The sequence below is a fragment of the Ambystoma mexicanum genome, chromosome 2q (genome assembly GCF_040938575.1).
Source record: "Ambystoma mexicanum isolate Mex_15411 chromosome 2q, UKY_AmexF1_1, whole genome shotgun sequence".
Lineage (NCBI taxonomy): Eukaryota > Metazoa > Chordata > Amphibia > Caudata > Ambystomatidae > Ambystoma > Ambystoma mexicanum.
In genome coordinates, this window is record NC_090924.1 from 1,344,599,908 (window position 1) to 1,344,627,345 (window position 27,438).

General features: G+C 47.9%; 1 protein-coding gene across 1 annotated transcript in view; it reads left to right on the forward strand.

The window, feature by feature from the left end:
* STT3B (STT3 oligosaccharyltransferase complex catalytic subunit B) overlaps window positions 1-27,438 on the forward strand; it is an 872,418-nt gene that overhangs the window by 768,655 nt on the left and 76,325 nt on the right. The window contains exon 15 of the mRNA XM_069648801.1: window positions 23,422-23,634. Coding sequence (XP_069504902.1) covers window positions 23,422-23,634 — 213 coding nt within the window. The remainder of the gene's footprint in view (window positions 1-23,421; window positions 23,635-27,438) is intronic.

Here is a 27,438-nt window from a genome sequence, read left to right on the forward strand (position 1 = left end):
CACCGCATCCTTCTGCATGTTCCCGCCGCACTCTGGCATCTAAGGGGAACAGCAAAGGTGAGCCAAGGGAATAAACAGAGGCAATAGTAACTACCCCCATAGACTTACCTGATTACCGCCGGGGGTACTATTCCTCTTCACGGGTCGGCGCAGTCTCCATTGCATCCCCGGCCCCCTAAGGGGAACAAAAGGACAACAAGGTGAGACGAAGGGACAAACAAGGGGAACTCTTCTCACCACAATAGACTTACCTAATTATTATTCCCCGAAATTCATATTTTCGAAGAGATTGTGTCCTCCGACGTATTCCTCATCTTAGATATCTCCTTGCAGCTCTGCTGGCCTCGGAAAATGTTTTCTCTCTAGAGGGCGCTGCGCGTCGACGTCCTCCGAGTCGATGTCCCTCGACAGCCGCCGTATCGACGTCATCCTGCCTATAAAGGCCGCGCGCAGCGTCCGTTGCTCAGTTCCGTTTTTCCGCGCTTACTCGGTGCCTTGGAATACCGTTGCTCAGTTCTTAGATTAATCCTATTTACCTCGAGTCATTCGATCCGTACTCGATGGCTTCCTCGTCGGAACCGACAACTCCTCGATCCGGCTTCAAAAAATGCCGAGATTGTGGGGAAAAGATGTCGTTGACTGACCCTCACAGAGTTTGTCTGTGGTGTTTGGGAGCTGAACACTATTGTTCAGAATGCGAGGACTGTATGTCCATGACAGCTAAGGCCCTGAAGGAGCGTAGGGGGAAGCTGGAGAAAGGTAAGACTTTTAAAGCTTCTTCTTCGTCGACGAAGTCGAGACACTCGTCTCCTCGTCACCATTCGCGCTCCAGGTCTCGGAGTGGGTCCCAGAGTGGGTCCCATCACTCGAGATCGAAGCACTCGAAGAGGAGACGTCGAAGATCCCCTTCTCCGTCTTCCTCTTCCTCTGTTTCGCCAAAAAGAATCCCTTGCCCCACGAAACATAGTTCCCGGGCTGAATGGGAGGAATTCTGCAAAAATATGATGAGCGTCTTCGAGAAAGCGGCCTTGACCCCCTCGAAAACTGCAGAGAGCGATGCTCTGGTCGAAAGAACCGAAGGTCAAAAACGCCGCGAGTCGCAGTACCCGGCGAAGGAAACCTCTCGAGCGCGTCTCGAACCCTCGAGTAGGACTATGACCTCCAAACCTTCCTCGAAGGTGACGCCGTCGACGAGGGTTCCGTCGACGCCGAGGTCGGTGTCTTCGACGCCGTTGTCGAAGGGACCTTTGACACACGGGTCTGTCGACTCGACGCCAGCTTCGACACCAGCGTCGACGCCAAGAAAAGTCACGGTTACGACACACCCAGTGACTATCCCCAGGTCCTCGACGTCGATGGCTTCGAGATTGTCGAGTAGAATTCCAATTCTGTCGAGGTCTTCGAGGCCTCCGCCTTTGTTTTCGACGCCACGTTCGAAGCCGTCGGTGTCGACGACATCGACGTTTTCGAGGCCGATAATGACAAGTTCGGCACCCTCTACCTTGGAAATGGGATTTACTCCCTTTATGAGTTCAGAACAATTGAGAACTATGTCCTCAATTTTGGAAGAGGGTGAATTGTCTGAACAGAAAGACACATTTGAGTTGCAGGGACCTGTAACCCCAATTAGAGAGGAATTTTCCTCTGAAGAACGCAGGTTAAAGGATCTTCATGATTCCTTACATGAGGCAAGTGGGTTAGGCACTTCCCCTGAGGTGGAGTTTTACTAGGCCAGATCCGGGGGAGCATGCTGAAACCCCCTATAGAGCCTTAATGGCCAGGATCACAGAGTTCATGGGATGGTCTGCACCTTCACAATCTTTCCAACAAGATGGCCTCACGGATATTCTTGACAAAGGCCCACAGGAGGATCCTGTGGTGCCTTTTCATAAAGCTCTTCAGAGGAAGATCATGACAAACTGGGAAACCCCAGATGTCGTACCAGCAGTAAATAAAAAACTGTCTACAAAGTACAGGGTATCTTCTACAGACCCGGAGTGTTTGTCTAAACACCCATCCCCAGAAAGTCTGGTGGTACAGGCAGCATCCTCTACCGATGTCAAGACGGCTTATCCTACCGTCCCACAGGACAGGGACGATAAAAAATATGATGCTATGGCAAAGAGTCTTTTCAGCGTGTAGCATGGCGTTAAAATCTGTTAATGCTACTTGCACCCTTGCTAGGTTCAGCCATACACTTTGGGAGTGTGCTTCTACAGCGGCTGACTGCATCCCGGAGGGAGAAGAAAGGGATGCGTTCCTGAATATTATACAGGATGGTAAAGACGCTATGTGCGAATCCCTCCAGACGGGCATTGATTTGGCTGACAATATCAGCAGAGCAATGGCGGCAAGTACATCAAGCAGGAGATTCGCTTGATTGAGAAAGTCTGGTTTTGCCCCAGATCTGCAAGCCAGGCTCTTGAACATGCCATTCGATGGTTCTTCTTTGTTCGGGAAAAAGGCGGATGACAGTTTAGAGAAACTGCAAACTTCAAAAGCAGCAGCAAATTCCCTAGGAGCTGCAATCCGTCAGACTCCCTTTCGTCCCACAGGAACCTCTGCGAGGGGCAAGTCCTTTCGCTTCTACTCCGCATTCGGAAGAGGTAGAGGACGACCGGCTCAAAGGGGACAAAGAAGATCTACCCGAGGTGGACGGGGTAGATATTCAAAAGCCGCAGCAACAGCAGGTGCCTCTTTACCATCGGCATCAGCCGCCCCAAAACCACTCTGAGGACTTCCCTCACAGGACACCTGTAGGAGGCAGGTTGACTCAACATATGGCGGTATGGCAGGCTATCACGTCAGATGCTTGGGCATTGGAAACAGTTGCCCAAGGTTACTGCCTGCCTTTCCTACGTATACCTCAATCATCCACCGGGGATCAGCTCTCAGAAAGCTCCAGATCCGCTCCTCTTGCAGGAAATTTTGGACCTGCTAGAGAAAGGTGCCATAGAACCGGTACCTGTAGCGGAGAGGAACAAGGCCTTACTTTCTCATTCCAAAGAAAGACGGAGGAATGAGACCCATCTTGGACTTGCGAGAATTGAACAAATTCCTCAGAAAAGACAAATTCAAGATGGTCACTCTTTCTCAGATCCTCCAGGCCCTTCAGTTCCAGGACTGGTTGGTATCTCTGGACCTTCAGTACGCTTATTTCCATGTGCCTATCCATCTCAAACACAGGAAATACCGGAGGTTCGCAATTGGCAACTCTCACTATCAATTTCGAGTGCTGCCATTTGGGCTGACCTCCGCCCCGAGGGTCTTCACCAAGTTAATGTCGGTAGTGGCTGCAAGTCTAAGGAGGGAAGGGATTCACGTCTACCCCTACCTGGACGATTGGTTGATCAGGGCGGTTTCTTCGGAACAAGCTCAGATCCAGCTAAATCACGTGTGCCACTCCCTTCAGACTGGGCTTCTCCCTCAATTTAAAGAAGTCACAAATGATACCATCCCAGAGACTCCAGTTCATAGGAGCGATCCTGGACACTTCCCTGGGAAAAGCCTCGCCATGAGAGGTGAGGGCTCAAGATATTCTACAGATGGTTACCAAGTTCCAACATGCCCAACGTCTCCCAGCCTTCGACTTTTTGAGGTTGCTAGGCCTTATGGCATCCTGCATTTTCCTAGTGCCAGAGGCTCGCCTGAGAATGAGATCCTTCCAGTGGGCACTGAGGACTCAGTGGTCACAATTCTCAGGGAGAATGACAGATCTTCTTCAGGTTCCCGGCAGGGTGGCTCGAGACCTTCAGTGGTGGGCCTGTCAGGAGAACATTCTGAAAGGAGAACAGTTTTGGCAACCCTGGCCGGAGATAACAGTAGTCACGGATGCCTCACTCATGGGGTGGGGAGCCCACGCCAACGACTTGACCATCAGCGGTCGTTGGTCTCCATCGGAGTCCAGACTACATATCAACCTGTTAGAGCTGAGAGCCATCAGACTTGCGCTGAAGGCGTTCCTGCCAGCTGTACAAGGGAAGAACGTCCTGATAATGACGGACAACACGGTGGCCATGCATTACCTCAACAAAAGAGGAGGCGTAGGATCACTAACCCTGTGCAGAGAGGCGGTGCAGCTCTGGTTTTGGGCAATCCAAGAAGGAATCTCTCTATCGGCAGCTCACCTTGCCGGAGAGAAGGACTTGACAGCGGACGCTCTGAGCAGGCAGAACACAGTCTCCCACGAGTGGGAGCTAGCTCAGGAAGTCCTTCAAGAGATCTTCGCCCTTTGGGGAACCCCTCAGGTAGATCTGTTCGCCACCAGCCTAAACAGGAAATGCGACCTGTTCTGTTCAAGGGAATTTCCCCCGAGAGGAGCTCTGGGAGACGCGTTCATAGTGGACTGGGAGTTTCCGCTTCTGTACGCGTTCCCACCGGTCCTTGTCATTCCTCAAATGATCAGGAGGTTGAGAAGATTCCTGAGAACCATGATCCTAATTGCCCCGGATTGGGCCAGGAGAATATTCTGGTACTCACCAATTCCTTCGAGCCAGTGAAGCAACTGGTTATCAAGGCGCCCCTGCCCTCAATGCAGGATGGAGAGCTCATCTTTTCAAACCATCAGGTGAGACTATAAGAGGGGACATCAAAGGTGATCTGTGGGGAAAACAGCCGGGGTGGGGGGGGGGGATTTACGCTCAACCCCACGGGTGGTTAATTCCCTTTCTCCATTTACAGAAAAATATTCCTACGGGCCAAGCAAACGAAGCTAGGTGGGCCAGTCCAGTCCGTCATCTCGGCCCTACGCGTCACATTGGTGGAGACCGCAGCTGTCCAGTTCAGATCGACGCCTCTGTGGGAGCCAGGTGAGCGTAACAGCCTCCTATTTCATAAACAAGAGATGACAGAACTCCCTGACATCCTTCAAGAGGAGTTTTCGGACACATAATGTGTTGGTGAGCAACCTTTTTCTCACCCTCAAGCAACACAGTCCTCCCTGGCATCCGACTACGGAAGAACCTGCAGGTCCTTACGATCCATCGCTCATGGAGTCGATGCAAAGGATCATTGAAGAATTTAAGATGTCAAAAGGAAAAGAATAGGTTCTCTAATTCAAAGGAATTAAGATCCCCTCGGAGGGACATCTCACCTCAGCAAAGCACACCAAGACATTCTCCTACCAGGAGCAGACCACATAAAAGAACACTCACCTGAGCCTCCTCGCAGATCCAGGACGCTTAGTGCTTCACCGACAAGGGTCCCGTCTCCGACATCGCATATACCAAGATCACTGTTTCGAGATCCGACAATGGTGCCATCGACTGCATCAGTCTCAGATTGGCAGGAGCACCCTTTCAGGGATTTCTCAGACCCTGAGGAAGGTGAGATCACGCATGAGCCTGACACTCATAGCGAATGGGACGATTACATTGTTGAGAAACCTAGAAAGAAAGACTCTCCAGGTGACTGCACCACCGGATGATTTAGATTCATTTCATACCATTATCGGAAAAGCCGCAGCTTTATGAGCACAGGGACAAATGTAGAACGGTCACTACCATTCCTCTTCTCGATACCGTATGGGAATCTGGATCTAAGATACTGGCCCACACCATTATCCACTTCTGCTCTGGTTTGACGACCTGAAAAGAAATGCAAAGTTCCTGCTACAGCACTGCTTTGTCTAAGGGGACATACTAAACCAGATTCTGTCATCACTGTGGCAGCCAGAAACAAGTTAGCCAATCCTTCATCACCATTATCAGCCCCTCCAGACAAGGAAGGTCGTAGGTTAGAGGCCATGGGCAGAAAGGTATCCTCCTCGGCATCTCACCATCCGAGCGGGCAACGCATTAGCCAAGACAGTTTGGTTTGACCACGAACTATGACTTTGTATGTCTAAACTGGTACAAAATGTACCAACAGATCTTCAGGAAGAAGCCAGATCAATCATAGCAGACTGGGAAGCTACCTCCGATCATATGATTGACGCAGCAGTTGATGTGGATCAGGATTCAGACAAATGGCCCACGGTACTGTACTGAGGAGAGGCCTGGATTTAAGCTACGAATTTTAGACCGAAGGTCCACGCACAAATATTGGACCTGCCATTTGATGGACAAACCTTTTGACCACCTGAAAGGGATAAAGACGGATATGGACACAGCTCGAGCCATCAGTTCCCTAAAGGACAAGCACCGTAGATCCTTTCGTCCTTTGTGGCTCATCTTCAAAATACTGAGGATTTAATCGTCCGTCCCCATGGCCAAAAGACGCAGGGAAACCCATTCCAGGACAACAGGCACCACCAATCCTCTAGCAGGTACTCCCAGAGGGGAAGGTGTGGCTCCACCCAGGGCAAAGCCCAGAGCAAGCAAAATTAACAAACCATGTCTTCCACCTCAACGTCACACCCCAGTGGGGGGAAGAGTAAGCCATTTTTTTCAGAATTGGCAATCTATAACATCGAACGGGTGGGTTTTTCAGGTGATCCGCGAGGGTCTCATCATAGAATTTCTAGATCGACCTCCATCCCTTGCTCCCACCCCTCACAAGGTACATCTGTCAAAGTATGTCATGTCCGAAATTCACAAATTGCTGCAAAAAGCAGCGATCGAATCTGTCCCATATCAGAAGGGAAGAGGTTTCTACTCCCGTTTCTTTCTGATCAAGAAGAAAAACAGTCAGTAGAGACCCATTCTGGACCTGAGAGCACTCAACAAATACATCAAGCGCTTCAAATTCATGATATCCTTGCAAAGCGTCCTACCGTGGCTAAACAGGCACAACTTCCTTGCCACTCTGTACTTGGAGGACGCCTACTTCCACATTCCTATTCACCCTGCCCAGAGACAGTTCTTCAGGTTCGCTGTAGGAGAGTTGCATTTCCAATTCCGTGTGCTCACGTTCGGGCTAAAGTCAGCACCAAGAGTTTTTACCAAGTGTCTGGCACCCTTAGCAGCAAACATGCAGGAAGGACAGGAACGGTAGTCTTCCCATATTTGGACTGGTTGATCAGGGCAAGCTCATCCAGACTTGCATGCTTGGCGGTTTCGAGAGCATTAAACCTCCTAAAAGGGTTAGGTTTTTCAATAAACAAAGTCCTGTCCAGTGCCCAGCAAGACAGTACTCTTCCTGGGGTCTGAATTCGACACCAGCATTCCCAGGGTAACTGCAACGGCAGACAGAAGAACAGCTATTCTCCACTTGACCTCACAGTTCTTGGAAAAAGGGACAACCACAGCACGCTCTTTCAAATCCCTCCTGGGCATGATGTCCTCGTGTATATTTCTCTTACCAAATTGCAGACTTTGCGTGAGCAGTTCCAGAGGCACTGGATCACAAAGGTAAACAAGCACTCGAATCGGTCCATGGGAGGATATCATCCAGATACTGACGACTGTACACAAGGCACTTTGATGGTGTAACACACCTCAAAACCTGTTACAAGGAGTGCCATTCCAGACTCCAACATCTACCCTTCTCCTCAGGACAGATGCATCCCTGTCGGGCTGGGGGGCTCACCTCGCGGACCTCCAAACCAAGGGCACTTGGTCCTCACAGGAATCCCAGCTCCACATCAATGTTCTAGAGCGCAGGGCTATATGGTGGGCGTTGAAAGCCTGCCTTACAGTAATAGCTGGATAGGTGCTGACCGTCCAGAGAGACAATACCACATCCATGCATTTGCTGACCATCCAGACAGACCATACAACCTCCATGCATTACACAAAAAAGTAAGGGGGCAAAAGGTCATATTTTGTCACAAGAAGCTCAACTGTTATGGGCATGGGCCTTGCGCCACAGAGTCCAAATCAAGGCCGAACATCTTCCTGGGTTGGACAATGTCTTAGCAGACAAGCTGAGCGGGGGAGTACACGACATCTCACGAGTGGGAACTAGACGAGAAAGGTCCAACTAATATTTGCCAAATGGAGTCTTCTACAGATCGACCTCTTCGCCACCTAAGCCAACGAAGTGCCACGAATTCGCCTCCAGGTACCCGGAGCATCGGTCATTAGGAGATGCATTCTCAGTGGATTGGACAGGGAAATTCCTATATGCCTTTTCCCCCATCCTGCTCATAGCGAGAGTACTGCGCAGAAGGAACAGAGCTGTTCAATGATCCAAATATCGCCGGACTGGGCTTGGCAGGTCTGGTACTCAAAACTACAGCATCTATCGCCTCAAAGCGCATCAATATCTTTTATTTATTTATTCACATTTGTTAAGCTCACAGCAGCCCGTGGGCATTCTGGCACTAGTTACAGTAGATGTTCATATCTTAGTTACAGTAGTCGCGTAAATACATACAGCATGAGATGGCATTGAGGCTTATAGCGCATAGGTGCAGAGAGCATAGTAGTGCGCAGGTATATACAGTGAGCTAGCAGCTAGTTGAAGAGTGTAGTTTTTAGATTTTTTTCGGAAGGCCTGAAGAGAGGTTTCCGCTCTGAGGGCTGTGGGTAGCACAAGGGTTTGACGCAACAGACCCACAAAGTCCTCCACCAGGCCCCAGCGAGCCTGTCCCTCAAGGCCTGGTTCCTGAGCAGCATAAACTAATGAATCTGAATCTTACTGCGGATTGCTGGGACATTATCAAGGCGTCGAAGGCTCCTTGAACCCGGATCACCCATATCCGAAAATGGACTAGTTTCTCCAAGTGGTGAGACGTCATCCAACACTCACCTCATCGGTTGAACAAGTGCTTCCTTACTTATAATATTTGGCTAAAGGACTTTCGTTATACTCTATCAAAGTCCATCTATCGGCCATAGAGGCATACATGACGATCCCAGAAAAACAGTCCTTATTCGCACAACTTTGTCATCATCTTCCTGAAAGGGATGATGCGTACTTGCACGCCTACGCACACATCAGTTCCAGCCTGGAGTCTAAACACTGTACTAACAGCTCTCATGGAACCACCATACGAGCCCATTCATAGATGTGACATAAAATATTTATCTTGGAAAACGGCCTTCTTGATAGCCATCACATCGACCAGGAGGATCAGTGAGTTGCAAGCTTTGTCATCAGAGCCTCCTTTTACCTTGTTTCATAAGGACTGCGTCATTTTGAGAACACACCCTAATTCCTTCCCAAGGTCTTGTCAGAAATGACACTCGCAGAGTGCATTGTCCTACCGACTTTCTTCCAGAATCATACCTCTGAGGCAGAAAGAACGTTGCATTCTCTAGATGTGGCAAGAGTTTTGAAGTTGTATTTACGGAGCGCATTACCAAATAAATAAACAAACCAAGTGGAAGGCGGACCCACCTCCCCCCCTGCCCCCCCCCCCCCGGCCATACAGCTCACTCCACTAGAGGGAGAGCAGCTTCAGTAGCGTTTCACGCAGGGGTAACTTTGAAAGACATATGCAGAGCCGCTACCTGGAGCACTCTGCACACGTTTGCCAAGCATTACTGCCTGACCGAAGATAACAAATCTGCAGGCAGTGCTCCGCCACCTCTTTACATAAGGTAAGATCAGCCTTCTCTCCCGCCTTTCCCTAAATATGTAACCTTTGTGTTGCTGTATGGTAAAGGCTCTCAGAAATGTTATTTTCTGCATATCTATTGTATATATGATGGGGACATGTTCTTAACTGCTTGGTATTCTATTCCAGCATCTGAATCTACGAAAGATACAATGCTGGAGAATCTTAGTTACTTACCAGTAACTGTATTTCTCCAGCATTGGTATCTTTCATAGATTCACATGCGCCCTCCCGCCTCCCCGAGAGGCTGCTCCTACGCTCAGCATCCATCATACTGTAGTATCTACGGCTCAAAATCTGAAGATGGCTGACGGGGGCGGAGCTTAAGCCCTGCCACCTCATTGGATGGGGCCATAAAGGACCATAATTAGGTGGAAGTGAATGGCTCTTGGACCATAAGGAGCAATCTACATTCATATTCTATGGAAATAATGTATATATTTAGAATCGAAAGATACCAATGCTGGAGAAATACAGTTACAGGTGAGTAACTAAGACTTTTCCATGTGTAAATTCGGCTGCACTGGGTTTTCAATTTCAATCGGCTTTGTGAACTGTATACTTTTTTGATACCTTGCCTGATGGTTGATAGTGAGATAACATCCCTAATACTGTGAAAATATATGTATATCCTTATTTAAACACACACACAATTCATTATTTATCAAAATCAGAGCCTCATTTTTTGTGAGGGAAGGTCGGATTTTGATTGTTTGCTGCCTCCTATCCATGACTACCTGCTGCTTCTTTCTATCAACTCGGAATTGGATTATCTGTGGGTTGAAGGAACATTGCAGGGGGAAACCTTACTTTGGGTGCTATCTAGCCTAATTCAAAAAAAGTACTCCTATTCACTTGTGCTTTGGATATGGACTACTAGAAGGTTAACCAACTGCATTGCTTCCATTGTCATTATCACCCCATTGGTGATTGCTGCCCAATAGAAATAAATAAATATTGTGTTTTCACCAACCGGCTTGGTTCATGGTCCATTGTGACCCGGGGTATTTGTAAAAGGGGGTGTGAGACTGGTCGGGTATTGGCTCAATTTGAATTTGTTGACATTACAGAAAAAGCATTCTGATTGAGCACTACATCCCAGGCTAAGACTAAATGTCCTGGTCCCAGTGTGTGACGCCCGGTTGGAATCCTTAACAGTCCTTTGACAGGGACGTGTGCGCTCTTTGTAGTTTTCTGATGCATCAAATATTGTTTTTTTGTTTTTTTTAACCAAAATTTGATGCACCAGAAATATACACAGGCTGGGACTACGGGAGCCCAGGTCATGTGACTGAAAGCCCTAACCCATCACCACTAGACCACACAAGTCCCTTTTTAAAAAAAAGCAAATCAGCCTGCCCTTTTTAACTGAATAAACGAGGTGTTTGCCTCGTTCTTAGGACTGTGCAGTCCTATGTCTGCTATACTAATAGCGCAAAAAAGCCCTTTGAAATGGCTCGTTTCCTGTATTGGTACTGCAGTGAAAGGACTACAGTCCTATGAACGTGTTTGAATTCACTTCTCTTACAGCATTAACAAGCACAAGCTCCCTGGAGTGGGCTTGGGTTTCAGTATTGCCACCAGGGCTTTGAATTAACTTAACACCTTACAATGTTGACAAAAAAGGATGCATGCAGAGTTTTTAAAAAGCAGGACTTCCAAGCACATTTGTGGGTCACTTCACATTGTAAACTAAAAAAAAAGGTTTTATTTTTATGGCCAATATATATATATTTCAGTGAACTTCGCCTTTAAGAAATTCCCATTCAATATGATCTAGCTGAAGCTACAAATGTTTGGAGCAAACCCCATTGGCTCCCCATTCGTTAAAGTAGACTTGAGATACTGTCAGTTTATATATGCAGTTAATTCATTGTACATCCTCTACTTTCATCTGTTGTGGCAGTGGCGGCATCAGTTTTCCATAAGTGTTCCTCCAGTTCTGCATCTTCTACCTCCTCCACACTTCCTCCTGGCAGGAGAGGCTGCTGCCTTACTTCCTCAGGAAGGTATATGCCAACTCCATCTGCGGCAGGCTAATGCTACAGTGGCCAAACAGTGACAAGATTTCCAAAACTGCTGGCTGAGAAGCAGATTTAGTTTTTTGTTGTGCTGGGTTTGCTGATGCCAGAGTTATTTCCCAAGACCTGTTGGAGAAAACTGCGTTTTTATCGGTACGGCGGCTATGGGCGTGTGCATTCGAGTGGACATGCAGAGGCTAACGTAGCTTTGCTCGACACCCTTTGCTCAGGGTAATCCCTTGCCCTTTGAAGGATCTGTGCTCTTTCACATTTCTACCGAGGAGCTGACAAAGACCTCCACCATGATGGCCACATCTCTAGCCGTTTTATCAAAGTCTTTTCAGTCCACCTCCTGTAGGCTTTAGGGGCTTTTTAGAGCGAACAGATCTAGCCTCCCTAAGAAATAACAGCAGATGAATACAAAGTGGTTCTAACTCTCCTCCAGCACCACATCCTCCCAAGATGAACAGGCACAAACGTTTTGTTCCGGTTCAAACATCTTCGGCTAGTGGCATAATGTTGGGATTTTTCAGAAGGATGGAGTGTCCTCTCATAGGATCTGTGGATTCTCTTATCTTGTTCAGGGGGTACAGATTAGCTACTCCCATGCTTCACCATTCTCCCCTATGCGGCTGGTGTGTTTAACAATACTTCTCCAGGAAGTGCAAAAACTCTTAGAGATGAGTGCTTTTAGATGTACACTAGCCTCCCAGACAGGACAGTTATGCTCAGTGGAACTGAAGGGGACACGCCTTCATGTCCCAATGTGCCCTCGGGTGTGTTGCCAGTGTCGTCTTCACAGAGGAGTTTCTAGAAATTCAACACTGGGCGTATCCGCACTTACCACACAGGGGCACGGCACTGTACTTGCATCATGGATCCCGTCCCACATCATTCATCTTTCCATTGGATATCACTGCAGTCTAAATTGGACACTTAGATACCACATTGGGAAATCCTGCCTTCCCACTTATTAAGGACACTTTTCTTGTTCAGGCAAAGATGATGCTGACCATTGACATCACCTTTTTTATCTAGATGCAGCAAGCCTAGTTCCGGCTGCTGCTCATACTTATCCAGTGCAAACCACAGGAGCAGAGCAGCTTCACAGCCCAACCGTGTATAATGTATTGTTCCAGAGAAACTTTAGGGGAGTGCACTTGCCGAACATCTCCCCTTTCATGCTTAATGGGTTGCTCAATGCGTGCCCCTCTGTTTGTAATCACTGACACGTTGGGCTTCGACTTATTCTGTTGTTCATTTTAGCACGACAGCCAAGGAACGAACACCGAGACTTATTAACTCCACGCTGCAGGGCAAACCTCATACCCAAATCTGTACAGCTGATTTTCATATGATTGTTCTCCCCTACGCTCCTTCAGTGTAGTCGCTCCTTATCCTAGCGACCGGCTGACCAAGCACATTCCTTGTCAGTCATTTTCTATGTCCGTTGAGATTGCACATTATTCAATACTGACCCATTATTAGCCTGCATTTTCGTGGTGCGAGAGGCCCGCTTGAGAATGAGATCCCTTCAATGGGCTCTCAGGACACAGTGGTCTGTATTCTCATGCAATATGTCGGACCAACTGCAAGTTCCAAGCAGGGTTGCTCAGGACCTTCTGTGGTGGACTTGCAGTGGGCTCTAGTTTGGAACCATTAAGGGCTACTTAGCAGCGCTTTCCATTTTCAAGCGCTCCTCAGAAGAGGATTTGTATTTTAAAATCCTGTTGAGTGTACAATTTTTGAAGGGACTTACTAATGTATACCCTCCAGTACCATTCTTTGTACCCGTTTGGGACCTAAACCTTGTATTAATGTTCTTGACATGTATCCCATTTGAGCCTTTACATTCATGGCCTTGAAGGCTGTTGACATTAAATACTGTTTTGCTCATGGCAATAATATCAGCCCGCAGGCTAAGTGAGTTGCAAGCTCTTTATTGCAAAACTCCTCATACCAGGTAGTTTCCGACTTCAATTTGTCACAGAAAACCTTGCCAACATTCTATCTACTTCCTCATTCAGGTAAAAAAAAGAGGAGAGGTTACATATACTAGACCCAAAGTGGGCTCTTAAGTTTTTATATTTCAAGAATGGCTAAATTCCGCCTGGTTGATCAACTTTTTATCTGACATACTGGTCCCATATTGGGCCTGGCAGTCTCCTAACAATATCCAAATGGATTACCCTGGCTATTGACAAGTGTTATAGACTAGTGGGTAAGAACCCGACGGAGGGCCTAAGGGCTCATTCCATGAGGGGCATGGCAACCGCTGCAGCTCTTCAAAGGGGTGTCCCAATAAATATTTGTTCAGCTGCCACTTGGTCGTCTATCCATAGATTTTGTAAAACATTACTGCCTGGATTCTTCCTCCAGTCAGGGAGGACTTTTTGCAAAAGCTGTCCTGCCGTTCGGTCAATGATGAAGTCTAAATTATTGCTCCCTCCAAATTGTTTCTGCTTTGGGAGTCTATCATAAGATGAGGAATACCTGGGAGGACACAATCCACTCGAAGAACAAGTTACATACCCCTGGTAACTTTCTTTGGATTGGATGTTGCTCCCAGGTATTCCTTTTAGCCCCTCCCAACCTACCCCGCTGTACAATTTACGTGTTATTACTCTATACTTTCTGAGAGCCTACGGTCTTGGATACGCCTAATAATTCCTGGGGGCCACTGTTTGACACCACAGGCTTACTTAACCACAGACACAACTGATGCCCATGTGTACCCACTGAAGTCCCAGGAACAAAGGGAAAGTGCAGTCGTCAGCTGCTCCTCAAGGGGGAGTCCACGACTCTGATCTTGGAGTTTCCACCATCAGCAGCTGCACCTTGCCTGTGGTCCCTACAGCCACACATGCCCGGACCCACAGCTGCATTGAGACTGCAATCAATTGTACTAAGACTGCTCCCTGCAACACACCATATTTGAGTGGGGGGGGGGGAAATCATGTTGCTGAAGTTTGTCCCAGACACGCTAATCTTCCCCACAAGCTCCTACAGTACAAACCCATGTTCCAATGGGTCACCCGCTGAAACCCCCTTGACTGCAAGGAGGAATGTCAGGAAGGGGGGCCCATGCCCCTCTGGCTGAGGTATCTAGAGCCTGATAAAATCCAACTGGGCTCTCCCATCCACTATAAACAGGTCATCAATGCAAATTTTATTAATTCAGATGGGCGGAGCCAAGATCGAATGCCTTCCAATGCAGCTGGATGTTGGCCGAAATAGGGTGTTTAAAACAAGTTGTTTACCACTTAATTGAATTGGTTGACGGGAACAGGGACACGTGTAAAAGGAGCTAAGCAACTGGCCAGGGTCTAGTGGGAAGGGCCCAAAATACAACAGGTGAAGCTGGTCTGTAGGCCTGAAATGGGCCTAAACGGTTCGGGTGCCACCCAGGGTGGCAATGATTTGATCGATCCTAGAATATACACTACTCCAACCATTTTTCTGGCAGGTAACGATGGATTGCCTATGCTGTACCTTAAAGCCCACAATCATGGCACTAATGCCTGCTGGCACCCGTTGCCACTGATGTACTCTTTGGGCCCAGGGGTGGCAAAGGTAAATGCTCCACCTAGTAAGGCAAATCTGGGGTGGGTCTCACCACTTGCATGGCACCTGGAAACAGGATAAGGCCTAGGGTGTCGGAGCAGGGAGGTCACTTTATATCTACAAGATCCGGAAGTTGGCTCTGAAGCATCATGAACCTAGTGACGCCCTTATACATGTTTGTACTGGATCTGGGTGATAAGGGGCTTTTTTTTTTTCATCGCAAGGGTACAAATGAATCAATGCCATAGGATCCCAGGCAAGATGTACATGACTCTATCAGAATTGACTTTATAGACCATGGCCTGACTGGTGTCGCCCCTCGCTAAATTCTTTAATTGTACTTCACCCACAGGCTTGTCAAAGTATGCCTAATTGGCCTATACTCTCTGGAGCCAATGCTGTCCCGCTGGCAAAATGGTTTTCGACTGAGGCCTTAAGGCACAGAATTGTAAGGTTTGCTCCCCACTGGAACTGTAGTGAATCTATTTTGCTCCATTCCATGCTGTTCAGGGCCACCATGGGCACTGAAGTGTGCTTAATGAGTCTCCATGGCGCAAAGTTGGCTTTCCTTTGATTCTGTTTGATTAATGGGTAATCTGTCGGAGTATATGCATCAGTGTTTGTGTTGGGGGTGATGGCAATAAAAGCAAATTAGAGGTTTAACCAGAAAAATGTTTACAATCCTTTCTTCTGAACCCTCATTCTGACCAACACCCAAATTAAGTTATGGTGTCACCTGTAACTGAAGCGTAAGCCGAAACAATGTGGCATGATCCAAACAACCCTGGTACACTCAACCACTTCACGTATCTCACCTCTTCCTTAAAGACTTTTGGCATGACCCAATCCAACCTCTTAATTCATAGATCCACCTGACTGTGACCAGCTCCCCTCACCCTCTCTAATGAGCATCCCATGGAATAGTGTAATCTCTCGGAGGAGCCGGTCATTAAACCAAAGACCGGAAACCGCAGTGAAAAACATCTCCTGTCTCGTAACAAGGCAGTTCCCTATATTGAGGTAAACCTGAATGGACTGGGATTATGAGTAAAGTTGGAGCTATTGTGCCACCTAACATAACTGTTTATAGTGAGCTAAGTGGACGACAAGTGAGGCACTCTACCTCTCAAGTAGTAATCACAGCATTTTTTTGTCCAGTAAAGAGATCTAGGCTAAGTAGAATACAGTTAACTTCACTAGGTGTAGCCTACTTGGGTCATTTCCTTTGCCAAAATTGAGTACATCTTTGTGCAAGCCCTGACACCCGCACAGCCCAGTCTGCCCCATCTGAGCCTCCAATGTTGCGACCCCCCCCAGGCCAAGCAGCCCTTCCTCCAAGGATGATATAGTGAAGACCGATTTCTTGCTTAAACTATGACCCGGAAGGGGAAACTATTTCAACCAAGGATTATTGAACTTTAATTTTTTTGGTATTTGTATTTTATATATGTATTCCTGAGGCTTGTGGAATCTGCTTAGATCACATGCTGTGAATAGGCCGACATCTAGTGGAAGCTGCAGAGTATTAGTTTGTTTTTTGAAACTCGAAAATGGGCGTCGACACAGGGCGTGACAGTAATACTATCCCTAGTGTGACGTCTACTGTACCCATGATCCCTCACACGTCTAGGACCCTCAGATTGTGTTTTTTTTTTCCGCCATACTGGTCGGAAGCATTCCGCTGAGTTTCATGGCCTTAGCCACACTTTTGCTAAAATGTTGTTATATTTCCCCATTTCTCCACCCCAGCATCGAGTCACCGAACATCCCCACACTATGCCGGCCCGGAGAAAGAATCGACCGTCGAGAGCTGCACAATGGATTTGGGCTTCGGAAGGCCTCTGGCCTCGGCCCTGCAAGTAGTGAGAGTGGGGGGTGGACATAATCTACTCTTTTGGTATATAGGTACATTCTTATATATTCCTACACTTATTAGCCCGCTGCCACAAGGTGCGTATGGAGGGTACCCCTTTCCAATTTTGCCCCAAGTGCAACCGCAAGTACCCTTGGGTTGACAGACACGCCACGTGCAATCTCTGCTTACCGAGGGACCACCCCGAGGCTAACTGCAGAGCGTGTAGTAGGTTCAAACCGAAAACACTCAAGGACTGTTCGATCAACCGTTGGGCCCACTACGCCAGGCGTCAAGAGGCCATGGCAGCGGAGGGCGCCTTCAGCGATGGCAGCAACGCCATGCTTTCGGACGCCGAGGGCAACGTGGCGTCAATTAACAGCCAAGCGCAAGTCCCCGACCTCAGGAGGTCGTCCGGCAAGGCGGCTATGGGGAAGACCCCCGGCGACACAAGCGCTACCCACAGCACTTCCACAAAACACATGAAGTCCAACCGAGACTCGACGCGCACGTCGAGTACTCAGAAAGAGGCACATAGAGAACAGTTAGAATTGGTGTCCTCTGGGCGTTCTAGATCGCCGCATGACTCCAGGCAACCATCCACTGTTGCGAAGAGTGCCTTGCTCCCCAAGATAACAGAGGTTCGATATTCGGAAGACGAAGCCGACCTCTATCCCCAGACTGCACTCCAGGAGTCGGGGTCAACAGGCTGCCTAACGGCTGTTCCCGAGTCCCAACCTCCGCACTCGAGAGATAGGGACACTATCCACGAACCCTGGTGCCAGGTATCAAAAGTCTCTGTGGGGGCGAAAAAACAGGGTAAACACACTTCCACCCACGGGGAAGGGGAAAAACAACAAAGGAAGCAGTCTCAGCCTCCTTCCACACCTCAAAAACATTCTACTCCACATAAACAGATGGACAAGTCCGTCTTCTGTTATCCCAAAGACCCCTGTTCAAACCAGTAGGTCTAGTCAAGATAAAACGGGGAAAGGCCTCCAAGAAAAAATCATTCCCAGTTCAAGAGAATGGTCTAGTGATGACATAGACAGTCATGTCAAGGATGTCGTCATTGGCAGATTTCTACGCCAAAAACCCTGAACACTTTCTCTTTTACCCCCGAAGGGTCAACTCCCTCAGGCTCTAAGGATCCTATACCCCCAAGTAAGAAGTCCCGGGTTGAAGCTCCTACTTCAGACCCCTTTGGTATACAGCCCTATTCTCCATATCGGGGAGATCCATCCTTTTGTGAGGATCCAGATTTGGGCATGTTGGAAGAACAAACTGGGACGGGCTACTATGGGGATGACTAGGACCAAGAGGAGGAGGAGGAGGAGGAGGACGACGACCCAGAAACCTACGGGCTAGATTCCACAGTAGATGAAGAACCCCTGGTTACCGACTCCCCTGTCGATAACCAGCCTGTTTTAAATGAAGTGCTGTCCAGAGCGGCAGAACACTTCCACATTGACGCGCAGGGTGCTCAGGAAGAGAGGGACTTTGCTGAGGAGTTAGTGAGAGAAAGGAGACATGTTGCCCAGGCCATCCCTATCCTTACGTCAATACAAAGGATAGACCCTTCCCTTGTTAATCCTAATCTCACTAGGGCGGTAAACCCCAGAGTTGAGAAGCTTTTCAGGGCAGCCCAAACAGACCCACTGTACATAAGAGGGCATCTGAAACCGGACTCCCTAGTAGTTACAAACACCCGTAAGAGGGCGGGAACACCCTTGTCATCGTCGGAAGCTCCTCTCGACAAGGAGAGCAAGAAGATTTATGGCTTTGGCAGGAAAGTAGCCTCCACTTCTGCCTACCATGCAAGGATTGCCAACTCCACCACCCTGCTGACGAGTTACAACTGCCACCAGTGGGAAGAAGTCGCGGCACTCATAGATTCCGCCCCAGAACCCTTAAAAAGCCAATTTGCACGTGTTTCGGCGGAAGGAAGAGCCGTGTCAGGTTGCATATTAAAAGCAACCTTTGATGCCGCGGATAACGCCGGCAGATTGATAGCAGAAGGTACTGTTATCAAAAGGCATGTTTGGTTGCGAGAGTCTGGGTTCAAAGCCGAAACCCAAGCATCATTGATAGATAAACCGGTGGAGCCGGATCTATTGTTTGGAAAGGCGGTTGAGGACGTGCTGAAAAATGCCAAGGACGAGTACGAGACACTCAAATCCCTAGGCCAACTAACCAATAAACCCCCAAACCAGAGGGGGAATGGCAATTTTCATCGCCCACGCGGACTAAATTCCCAGAGAGGGTCTAACTATTCCCAGGGCCAGGGTACACAATGGAACAACAGCCAGCAGTCTACCCAGGGTTATGGCAGGGGTAATAAGAGAGGACGTGGTAAAGGTAGAGGAAGCCCCAGTAGAGGCGGCGGCACGCCTCCACCAAAACAGTGACGCTCCGTTCAGGGTCCCTTCTCACGCATCCCCAGTAGGTGGACACATTTCCAACTTCACCCAATGTCCGCAGGATACTGCATAGAACTGTTAGAGCGTCCCCGAAACAACCCTCCACGACAAAAAATACATTCTTTGGACCACCAGAAGATCCTCCTCGAGGAGATCGTCAATCTTCTAGCAAAGGACGCGATAGAACTTGTCCCGGGACACCAGGTAAACGAGGGTATTTATTCAACTTACTTCCTATTTGCATCCAGGTTCCCCCAGCCAGACTCCCAGGGGAACGCCCTGTGGATGAACTGGTTAGGGATGTTTGCGTACGCTTTTCCACCAACACCTCATCAGGAAGGTGGTCAACAAGATGAACAGAGAATCAATGACGCTCGTCCTAGTTGCTCCCATGTGGGCGAGACAGCCGTGATTCCCACACCTACGCAGACTAGCGGTGTGCGAACCCATCAAACTCCCGGGCTGGTACAACCTACTGTCCCAGCAGCAAGGTCAAACAGTGCATCCTCAACCCAACTCAATGAACCTAGCAGCATGGCTCCTGAGGTCAGAGTTCGGCCATCTCAAATTACCTCAGATGTATGGACATCCTCAAAGAATCTAGGAAGCCAAACGCGAGGCACTGCTACTTTGACAAATGGAAACGATTCGTTATCTGGTGCCAGAATAAGCAAGTTAATCCAGTTGATTGCACTCCTTCCACAATTGTCACATACATGCTCCACCTGCTGGATGCAGGACTGGTATTTAACTCACTGAAGGTACACCTGGCAGCGCTGTCAGCATACACCACCGCCCATAACAAGGTGTTGTGGTGGAAGATACCAGTGGTTAAAGCTTTCATGGAAGGAGTAAAGACTTCACCCTCCTATTTCAAACCCACCACCAGGATGGGACCTTAACGTGGTGCTATCTAAACTCATGGGCCCCCCATTATAACCCATCCATAAAAGCAGTCTCAAACACCTGACTTATAAAACGGCCTTCTTAGTAGCAATAACATCTATAAGAAGGGTCAGTGAAATTCAGGCTCTGTCAGTGCAGGATCCATTCTTTACAGTTCATAAAGATAAACTGGTTTTATGTACACACCCTAGGTTCTCACCTAAGTTTTTATTTCTAAATTCCACGTGAACCAGTCCATCGAGCTTCCGGCTTTCTTCCAAGACCCACAAAACTTGGCTTAGGTGAAACTACACACCCTAGATGTGCGTAGGGCGGTCGTCTACTATGTAAACAAAACCAGACTGCTAAGGAAAACAGATCAGCTGTTTGTCTCAGTAGCTACAGTCAGAGAGGGAGATCGTGTCTCTAAAGGTGCCATCTCTAAGTGGATTGTTAACTGTATCCAGCTGTGTTACTCTTTCTGAAAAAACTCTGCCTTTCACGCCAAGAGCCCACTCTACAAGAGGCATTGGGGCCACTCTGGCTTTCATTGCAAATGTACCCCTTGACACCATTTGCAAAGCAGCTACTTGGAGCTATATTCACACTTTTACTCAGCACTGCTGCATTGACACCCATTCCAAGACAGATACTGAAGTGGGACAAGCGGTTCTAAGACATTTATTTGCTCATGACCCTTCTCACATCCCACCTCCTTCTAACACTGCTTGCTAATCTATGCACAGCATGTGATCTAAGCAGATTCCACAAGCCTCAAAAGGGATACATTACTCGCCGTAATCAGATTTCTGATGCTTGTATCTGCTTAGATTCACATGCGAACCACCCTTCCTCCCCTCTGAGAGAAGGCGCATGGATGCTTGTAGTCTTATCTGTCTGCTTGGATTATCTGTACTCGCGCTAGTCCTCATGTCAGAAAAAATACAATCTGAGGGTCCTAGACGCATGAGGGATCATGGGTACAGTGGACGTCACACTAGGGATAGTATTACTGGCACACCCTGTGTCGATGCCCATTTCCGAGTTTCAAAAAACAAACTGTAATACTCTGCAGCTTCCACTAGATGTCAACCTATGCACAATTGTGAATCTAAGCAGATACAAGCATCAGAAATACGATTACGGTGAGTAATGTATCCCATATCGCTTTACGCCAAAGCGCTGAACAAAACACTGAGTACAATTGAATATGAAGTCAAAGGCTATACAAAAATTACATAGTTTGCATTCAGATTGAAGAAGGTACCTCTTAAGAGAAGAACGAAAGAGTAAGAAGTAATTGAGTGAAGAGGGGGAGCATTTAGTAAAGAGGAGCAAGCAAAGAGAAAGACGAAAGCATGATTGAGCGCAAAGGGGGGTGAGGAACAAACAAAACATTTAATTTGAGACAGGAAAAGAGGTAACCATTCTAGAGAGGATATCAACAGAAATAGAATCATGGGGAGACACGCATAAAAGCATTCAAAGCTGACTCTAAAGGAGCCAAACAATAAACAGGATACCAAAGAGCAATAGAATAAACGGGGGGAAAAATAAGTGAAGAGATCACATGTTTTATGGCTTTAAACGTAAGAAAAGGATGTGCTTTACGAATGTTAGATGAAAACGAGAAGAGCGTGATGTAATCCAAATGTGATCAGACACAAATCAGAATCTTGATAGAAACCCAGGTTACAAGCAGAAGTAGATGGGGGGGGGGGGGGAGAGAAGGAGGAAAAGAAACCAGATGAATAGTATTAGCTGGAGGTGAGGAGTGATCGGACATCACGTTTTTAATAGCAGTAAGACAAGATGCCAGATTTTGAATAGAAGATGTGAAAGAAGAGGACAGGAAGAGTAGGGTATCAGCCGCATAGCAAACCTCCATGATTAGCTCAAGCTGATTTATGGGCAGGTTGGAACTGTCCAGGAAAGAAAGGGGACCTTTGGGACATGGTGAGTGAAGTCTTCGACGTTTACCAACCTGCCGCGATTTGGCAGCTGGAGTGTCTGCTACCTCTGCCAGTTGAACATGCTCCATCAATTCTAACAGGGTTGCTTCAAACCCTTTTCAGCAGTAACACAGTTACTGTGCAGAAAACTGGATTATCTAGCGAATAGCCATCTTTCAAAAACCTTACGTGACATTGTTGACCCAAATTCTGTTCTCCAGGTCCCCAATTGTTTACGATCTGTACTTTCTCCTTTAGCTGTACCCCCTCCGCATGCTAGCTTTCCTATTTCTCAGAGTTGAGATACTAGTCTCAATCGTACTGGTCGCCTAGAGAGATCTACTCATCTACTTATTTTCGTTGATGGTTATCGGTCATGGAGCAGGGTTTTCAGCTCATCCTTTAATACAGATTTGATATCTTTTAGGGAAGACCTATTGTGCTACAAAAACCTCTAAGATAAGTCAGATACAGCCCGTTAGATCAGTAGGACCACCCTCGCAAGACCACTCTTGGAGTACCCAACTACTGAGATGTCAGTGGAGCTTCAATGGCAGTCGTAAGTGGCTGGATTCTTCTTTTACCTCCACTAGACGCTCGTTGGCCTCATATTAAAGCTGTAGAGTAAGACCTCATGCCCTTACATAATACAGCACAATAGAAGCTTGACTTGGAAGTACTGCAGTGTCCACAGCTGTAAGTCTTGGTTAAAAAATAATCTCTACGGTGAGGTGAACATGGAGAAGTCATGAGATTGCTAAAGTAGCACAAGCTGAAGCTGGTCAGTGGAAGCTCTCTCCGCCTGGGCAGCAAATCCAAGCTCAGACTATGTAAGCATTAAGGGGTGGTCCGTCAAGCAGCCGGATGCCCCTGTCGCCCTGCAAGGACAGCAGCATACTTTGGGGAATATAGAAGTCCCAGCTGCTATCAGTTTAAATGTGGGCGTCCCCCTCCCGTACCACTCTCAGGCGTGCACAGGGATGCCTACTCTCCAAGCTGTACTTGCTGACAACCAAAACAGTCCCTCACAGGTGAAGGTTGTGAAGAATTGAAACCTAGTCCCAATGATGTAATCCGTTTTCCCTTCAACACGTTGTGCTTCCATGCTCTGTACAGTAAAACAGTTCTCTTCAAAGTTGATGCCTGTTAGTTAAATAGAAAATAACTGATGTTAAAGGTTGGTAACCAATTGTTACAGTTCATGCATATATCATTGATCACACTTGTGTCATCTCGACATAGTTACTGCTTTTGTCTAGTCCTAAAATTTTTTTTTTTTTTCCAGCTTGATTTTCGGACACCACCTGGATTTGATCGCACACGAAATGCTGAAATTGGGAACAAAGACATAAAATTCAAGCACTTAGAAGAAGCTTTCACATCAGAGCATTGGCTGGTTAGGATATATAAAGTAAAACCACTGGACAACAGAGAGGCACTGGATCATAAACCACGCGTTACCAACATTGTACCAAAACAGAAGTATTTATCCAAGAAGGTGGGTACCTTTTAAAATATCTGCATTTCATCTTCCAGGAAATGCATGCGAAAACAGCCTTGCTACTTAATACAAAAGTAATAGACAATGGTGGTTGAAAATGAAGTGCTATATCTTGACCGCATTGGTACAATGTGTAATGTGTCATGCTTTTCAGAGGTCATGAGTGGGAGATAGATGCACATGTTTTTTTCTATCTAACAATGGGTGCCCAACCCTACATATGCTTTAGAAAAAGTTTACTGTTTCTTGAGTAAGTCCTTAAATGGTTACCTGCAGGATTTTGAAGAGTTTTTTTGTTACCTTTTTATTTTTTTTACGCATGGGAATAAGATTATTTCTTAGTGCAAGTTATTACGATTCCCAACTGTAGTATTTGTAGGGGGGGTATAAATATTTGTTTTTATAAATACATTTCTGAGGCTTGTGGAATCTGCTTAGATCAAATGCTGTGCATAGGCCGACATCTAGTGGAAGCTGCAGAGTATTAGTTTGTTTTTCGAAACTCAAAAATTGGGCGTCGACACAGGGCGTTCCAGTAATACTATCCCTAGTGTGACGTACACTGTACCAATGATCCCTCACGCGTCTAGGACCCTCAGATTGTTTTTTTCCGCTTTGCTGGTCGGAAGCACTGAGCGGAGTTTCCTGACTTGGTCAGATTTTGCTAATATTGTTATGTATTTCCCCGTTTATTCCACTTCTACGTCGAGTCTCCGAACATCGACACTCGACGCCGGATCTGAGAAAATTCAACCGTCGGACTACAGCGATGGATTTGGAACTCTGGCCTCGGAAGTCCTCTGGACTCGGCCCTGCAAGTAGGGAGAGTGGGGGGTGGCACATATCCTACACTCTTGATTAATATAGGTACATTACTTATATTCCTACACTCCCAGCCCGCTGCCATAGGGTGCGTATGGGGGTACCCCCTTTCAATTTTGCCCCAAGTGCAACCGCAAGTATCCTTGGGTTGACGGACACACCACGTATAACCTCTGTTTGCTGAGGGACCACCCTGAGGCGAATTGCAGAGCGTGCAGTCGGTTTAAACCGAAGACCCTTAAGGACCGTTCGGCAAAGCGTTGGGCCCACCACGCCAGGTGACAAAATGCCATGGCCGCGGAGGGTGCCTTCAGCGATGGCAGCGACGCCGTACTTTCGGACGGCGAGTGCAATGTGGCGTTGATGGACAGCCAAGCGCAAGTCCCCGACCTCGGAAGGTTGTCCGGCAGGGCAGCTATGGGGAAGACCCCCGGCGACACGAGCGCTACCCACACCACTTTCAGCAAACAAAAGTCCAACCGAGACTCGACGCGCACGTCGAGTTCTCGGAAAGAGGCACGTAGAGAACGGTCCACCGAGTCGGTGTCCTCTGGGCGTTCGCGTTGGTTAGGAAGAATTCTCTGTTTAGGCTGAATTTCCTAACCTAGTGAGTCCCCCAGCAGCTTTGCTGGATTTTGTGGGGTTTATTTTTTTCTCCTGCCAAGAGTGAGACTCTTTTATCCTCACTCTTGGACATGACTTGAGAGTGTTCTCTGTGACTTGCTATGTGCTTATGGGCTGGGGGGGTAATTTTCCCCCAGGCCATCATTGGTTTTTGAATGTGTGTTACACAGCACCCTCAGTGCAGTAGCACAGGGGTGTCTTAGAGACCCCCAAACATAGACTCCACACTCTGGGACTGACTACTGTCTCCCTGGGTCTGTAAAGTTACCATTGACTTTACTAGTCTTAACTTAGGAACTTAGCCAGTACAAACCATCTTACTGTGGAAGTACTGGTAGGGGCAATTAGATTGCCCCTGGGTCTGTTGTCGAGGGGGTACTGTCCCGTCCCCCCTCGCCGAGTTCTGGCTGGTGGCAGTGGATACCACGGAAATATTCCACCGGAATATTTCCCAATGGGATTTCCCATTGGTTTTTGATGCACCACTTTTTGGTGCAATGTTAAAGATACCGCCGGTTTATTTATTTAATATAAATTCACCGGTTGGGATTTTTTGCCGGAACTCGCCGCCAAAATGGCGTCTAGGTTCACTTCAGTAACCCTGAACCCGAGTCGAGCCTTTGTTCCACTTTTGGCGGGCTTCTGCACAGAAGCCCTCCAAAGTGGTGCCATTCTGTCTGGGTACCACAGGGGGTGTGGGAGGGGGTTTAGGCACCCTGGACCGAGTTGCCTTGCCAACTCAGGTCGCACTCTAGTGTGATTGGCCCAAGTGGTGAGCCACCCCGCTCACCACTTAGCATGTTTGAGTGACAGCTAGGCTGTATGAATGGGGGTTTGCTGCATACAAGCAGGGTTTTTGGGACTGGTTCTTCAGAAGTCGCCACAGGACCTAAGAAGCCGAAGAGGGTGAAGCCGAGCCGACCTGCCAAGACGACACCACCGGTGAAGCCCTGCAGAATCGTCTCACCACTTTTCCCGACGACAGAGGAGATCTCCCGCCGGAGAGTCTTCTTCCCTTACCTGGTGGGGACAACCAGTTGCTGCCTTCTTTTCGCCGTCCCGAAGCATCTCGTGGCCGCCTTGCCTGTGCAAGCACCCCGGCAACCGGGATACCACTTTTTACCTCAACCGCGAAAGAGGGGTAAAAATCCTTTGTGACCGGAGAACTCCACGGCTGGCCTCATCCCTGGTAGTGCAACGACCTGCAGCCTTCCTCCCCGTCGAGATCACCTCTTCCTCGGGCCGACGCCGCGACTTGCACCCACTACCAGGAACGACTACCACCGCTGGAGGAATCTTTCCACTTTTAAAGGTACTGTGATCCGCCCGGCCTCCCTTGCCACCGATTGTACGGGGTAGATTTAGCCCTCGGCTCTCGAACCTGGGTAGGTCTGGGACACCCTAACTAAACTTTTCAGAACCATAGTAAAACCGTTTTCTAGTCACCTGCAAAGACTTGTGACATTGTGTGATCTTGGTCACATTTTCGCCTGGCTCCCTCTAACGCGGGCCCCGAACTAATTCCCCTTGTTCCACTATTGACTGTCTTTGCCAACCTTATGTGAAAAGTGTTTTACCTAACTGCTCTCTTTATTCCTGCCTTTTCCCTCCCTTTTGGTAATACTTGTTGGAGTACCATCTAACGTTAATCGCTCACCTTTGGTTGGAAATAAGTGGTGTTAACTTAGAATTGTCCAACAAACGATTAGGGATGTACATATGAGTAATAGTAACTGTGTTTGACTTTCTTATATTTTCTAATGTGCTAGTGTAATTTATGAGTGTACCTTTAATAAATAAGTTTATACTTTGACACCTAGCTCTGGTCAGTGTTTGCTTGTGCTATTGTACCTCTGTACCTATTATGTATCCTCTGTATACTGCCTAACTCTTCTTGAGGGAAGTCTGACTGCTCAGCCACAGCTATCACAGTGAATCTGTGCGGTGCGGACTGCTACCAAGTGGGTTTACTGCCAACACCTGTAGTCTTAAATCTTTTGCAGTGGTCCCAGAGGGAACTGCACAGGTTTCTGCCTAACAGCGTTCGAGATCGCCTCATGACACCAAGCAACCCTCCACTGTTGCTAAAAGTGCCTCGCTCCCCTTAGTGACTGAGGTTCGGTCGTCGGAGGACGACACCGACCTCTACCCCCAAGCCGCACTCCAAGAGTCGGCATCTGCAGGCGGCGGCAAGGCTGCTACCGAATCCCTTACATTCTCCAGAGACAGGGACTCTACCCCCGAATTTCGACGCCAGGCATCGAAAAGCTCTGATAGGGCCCAAAAGTCGGGGAAGCAATCTTCCACCCACGGGGACGGGGGAAAACAACGAAGTAAGCAGTCTCAGCCTACTTC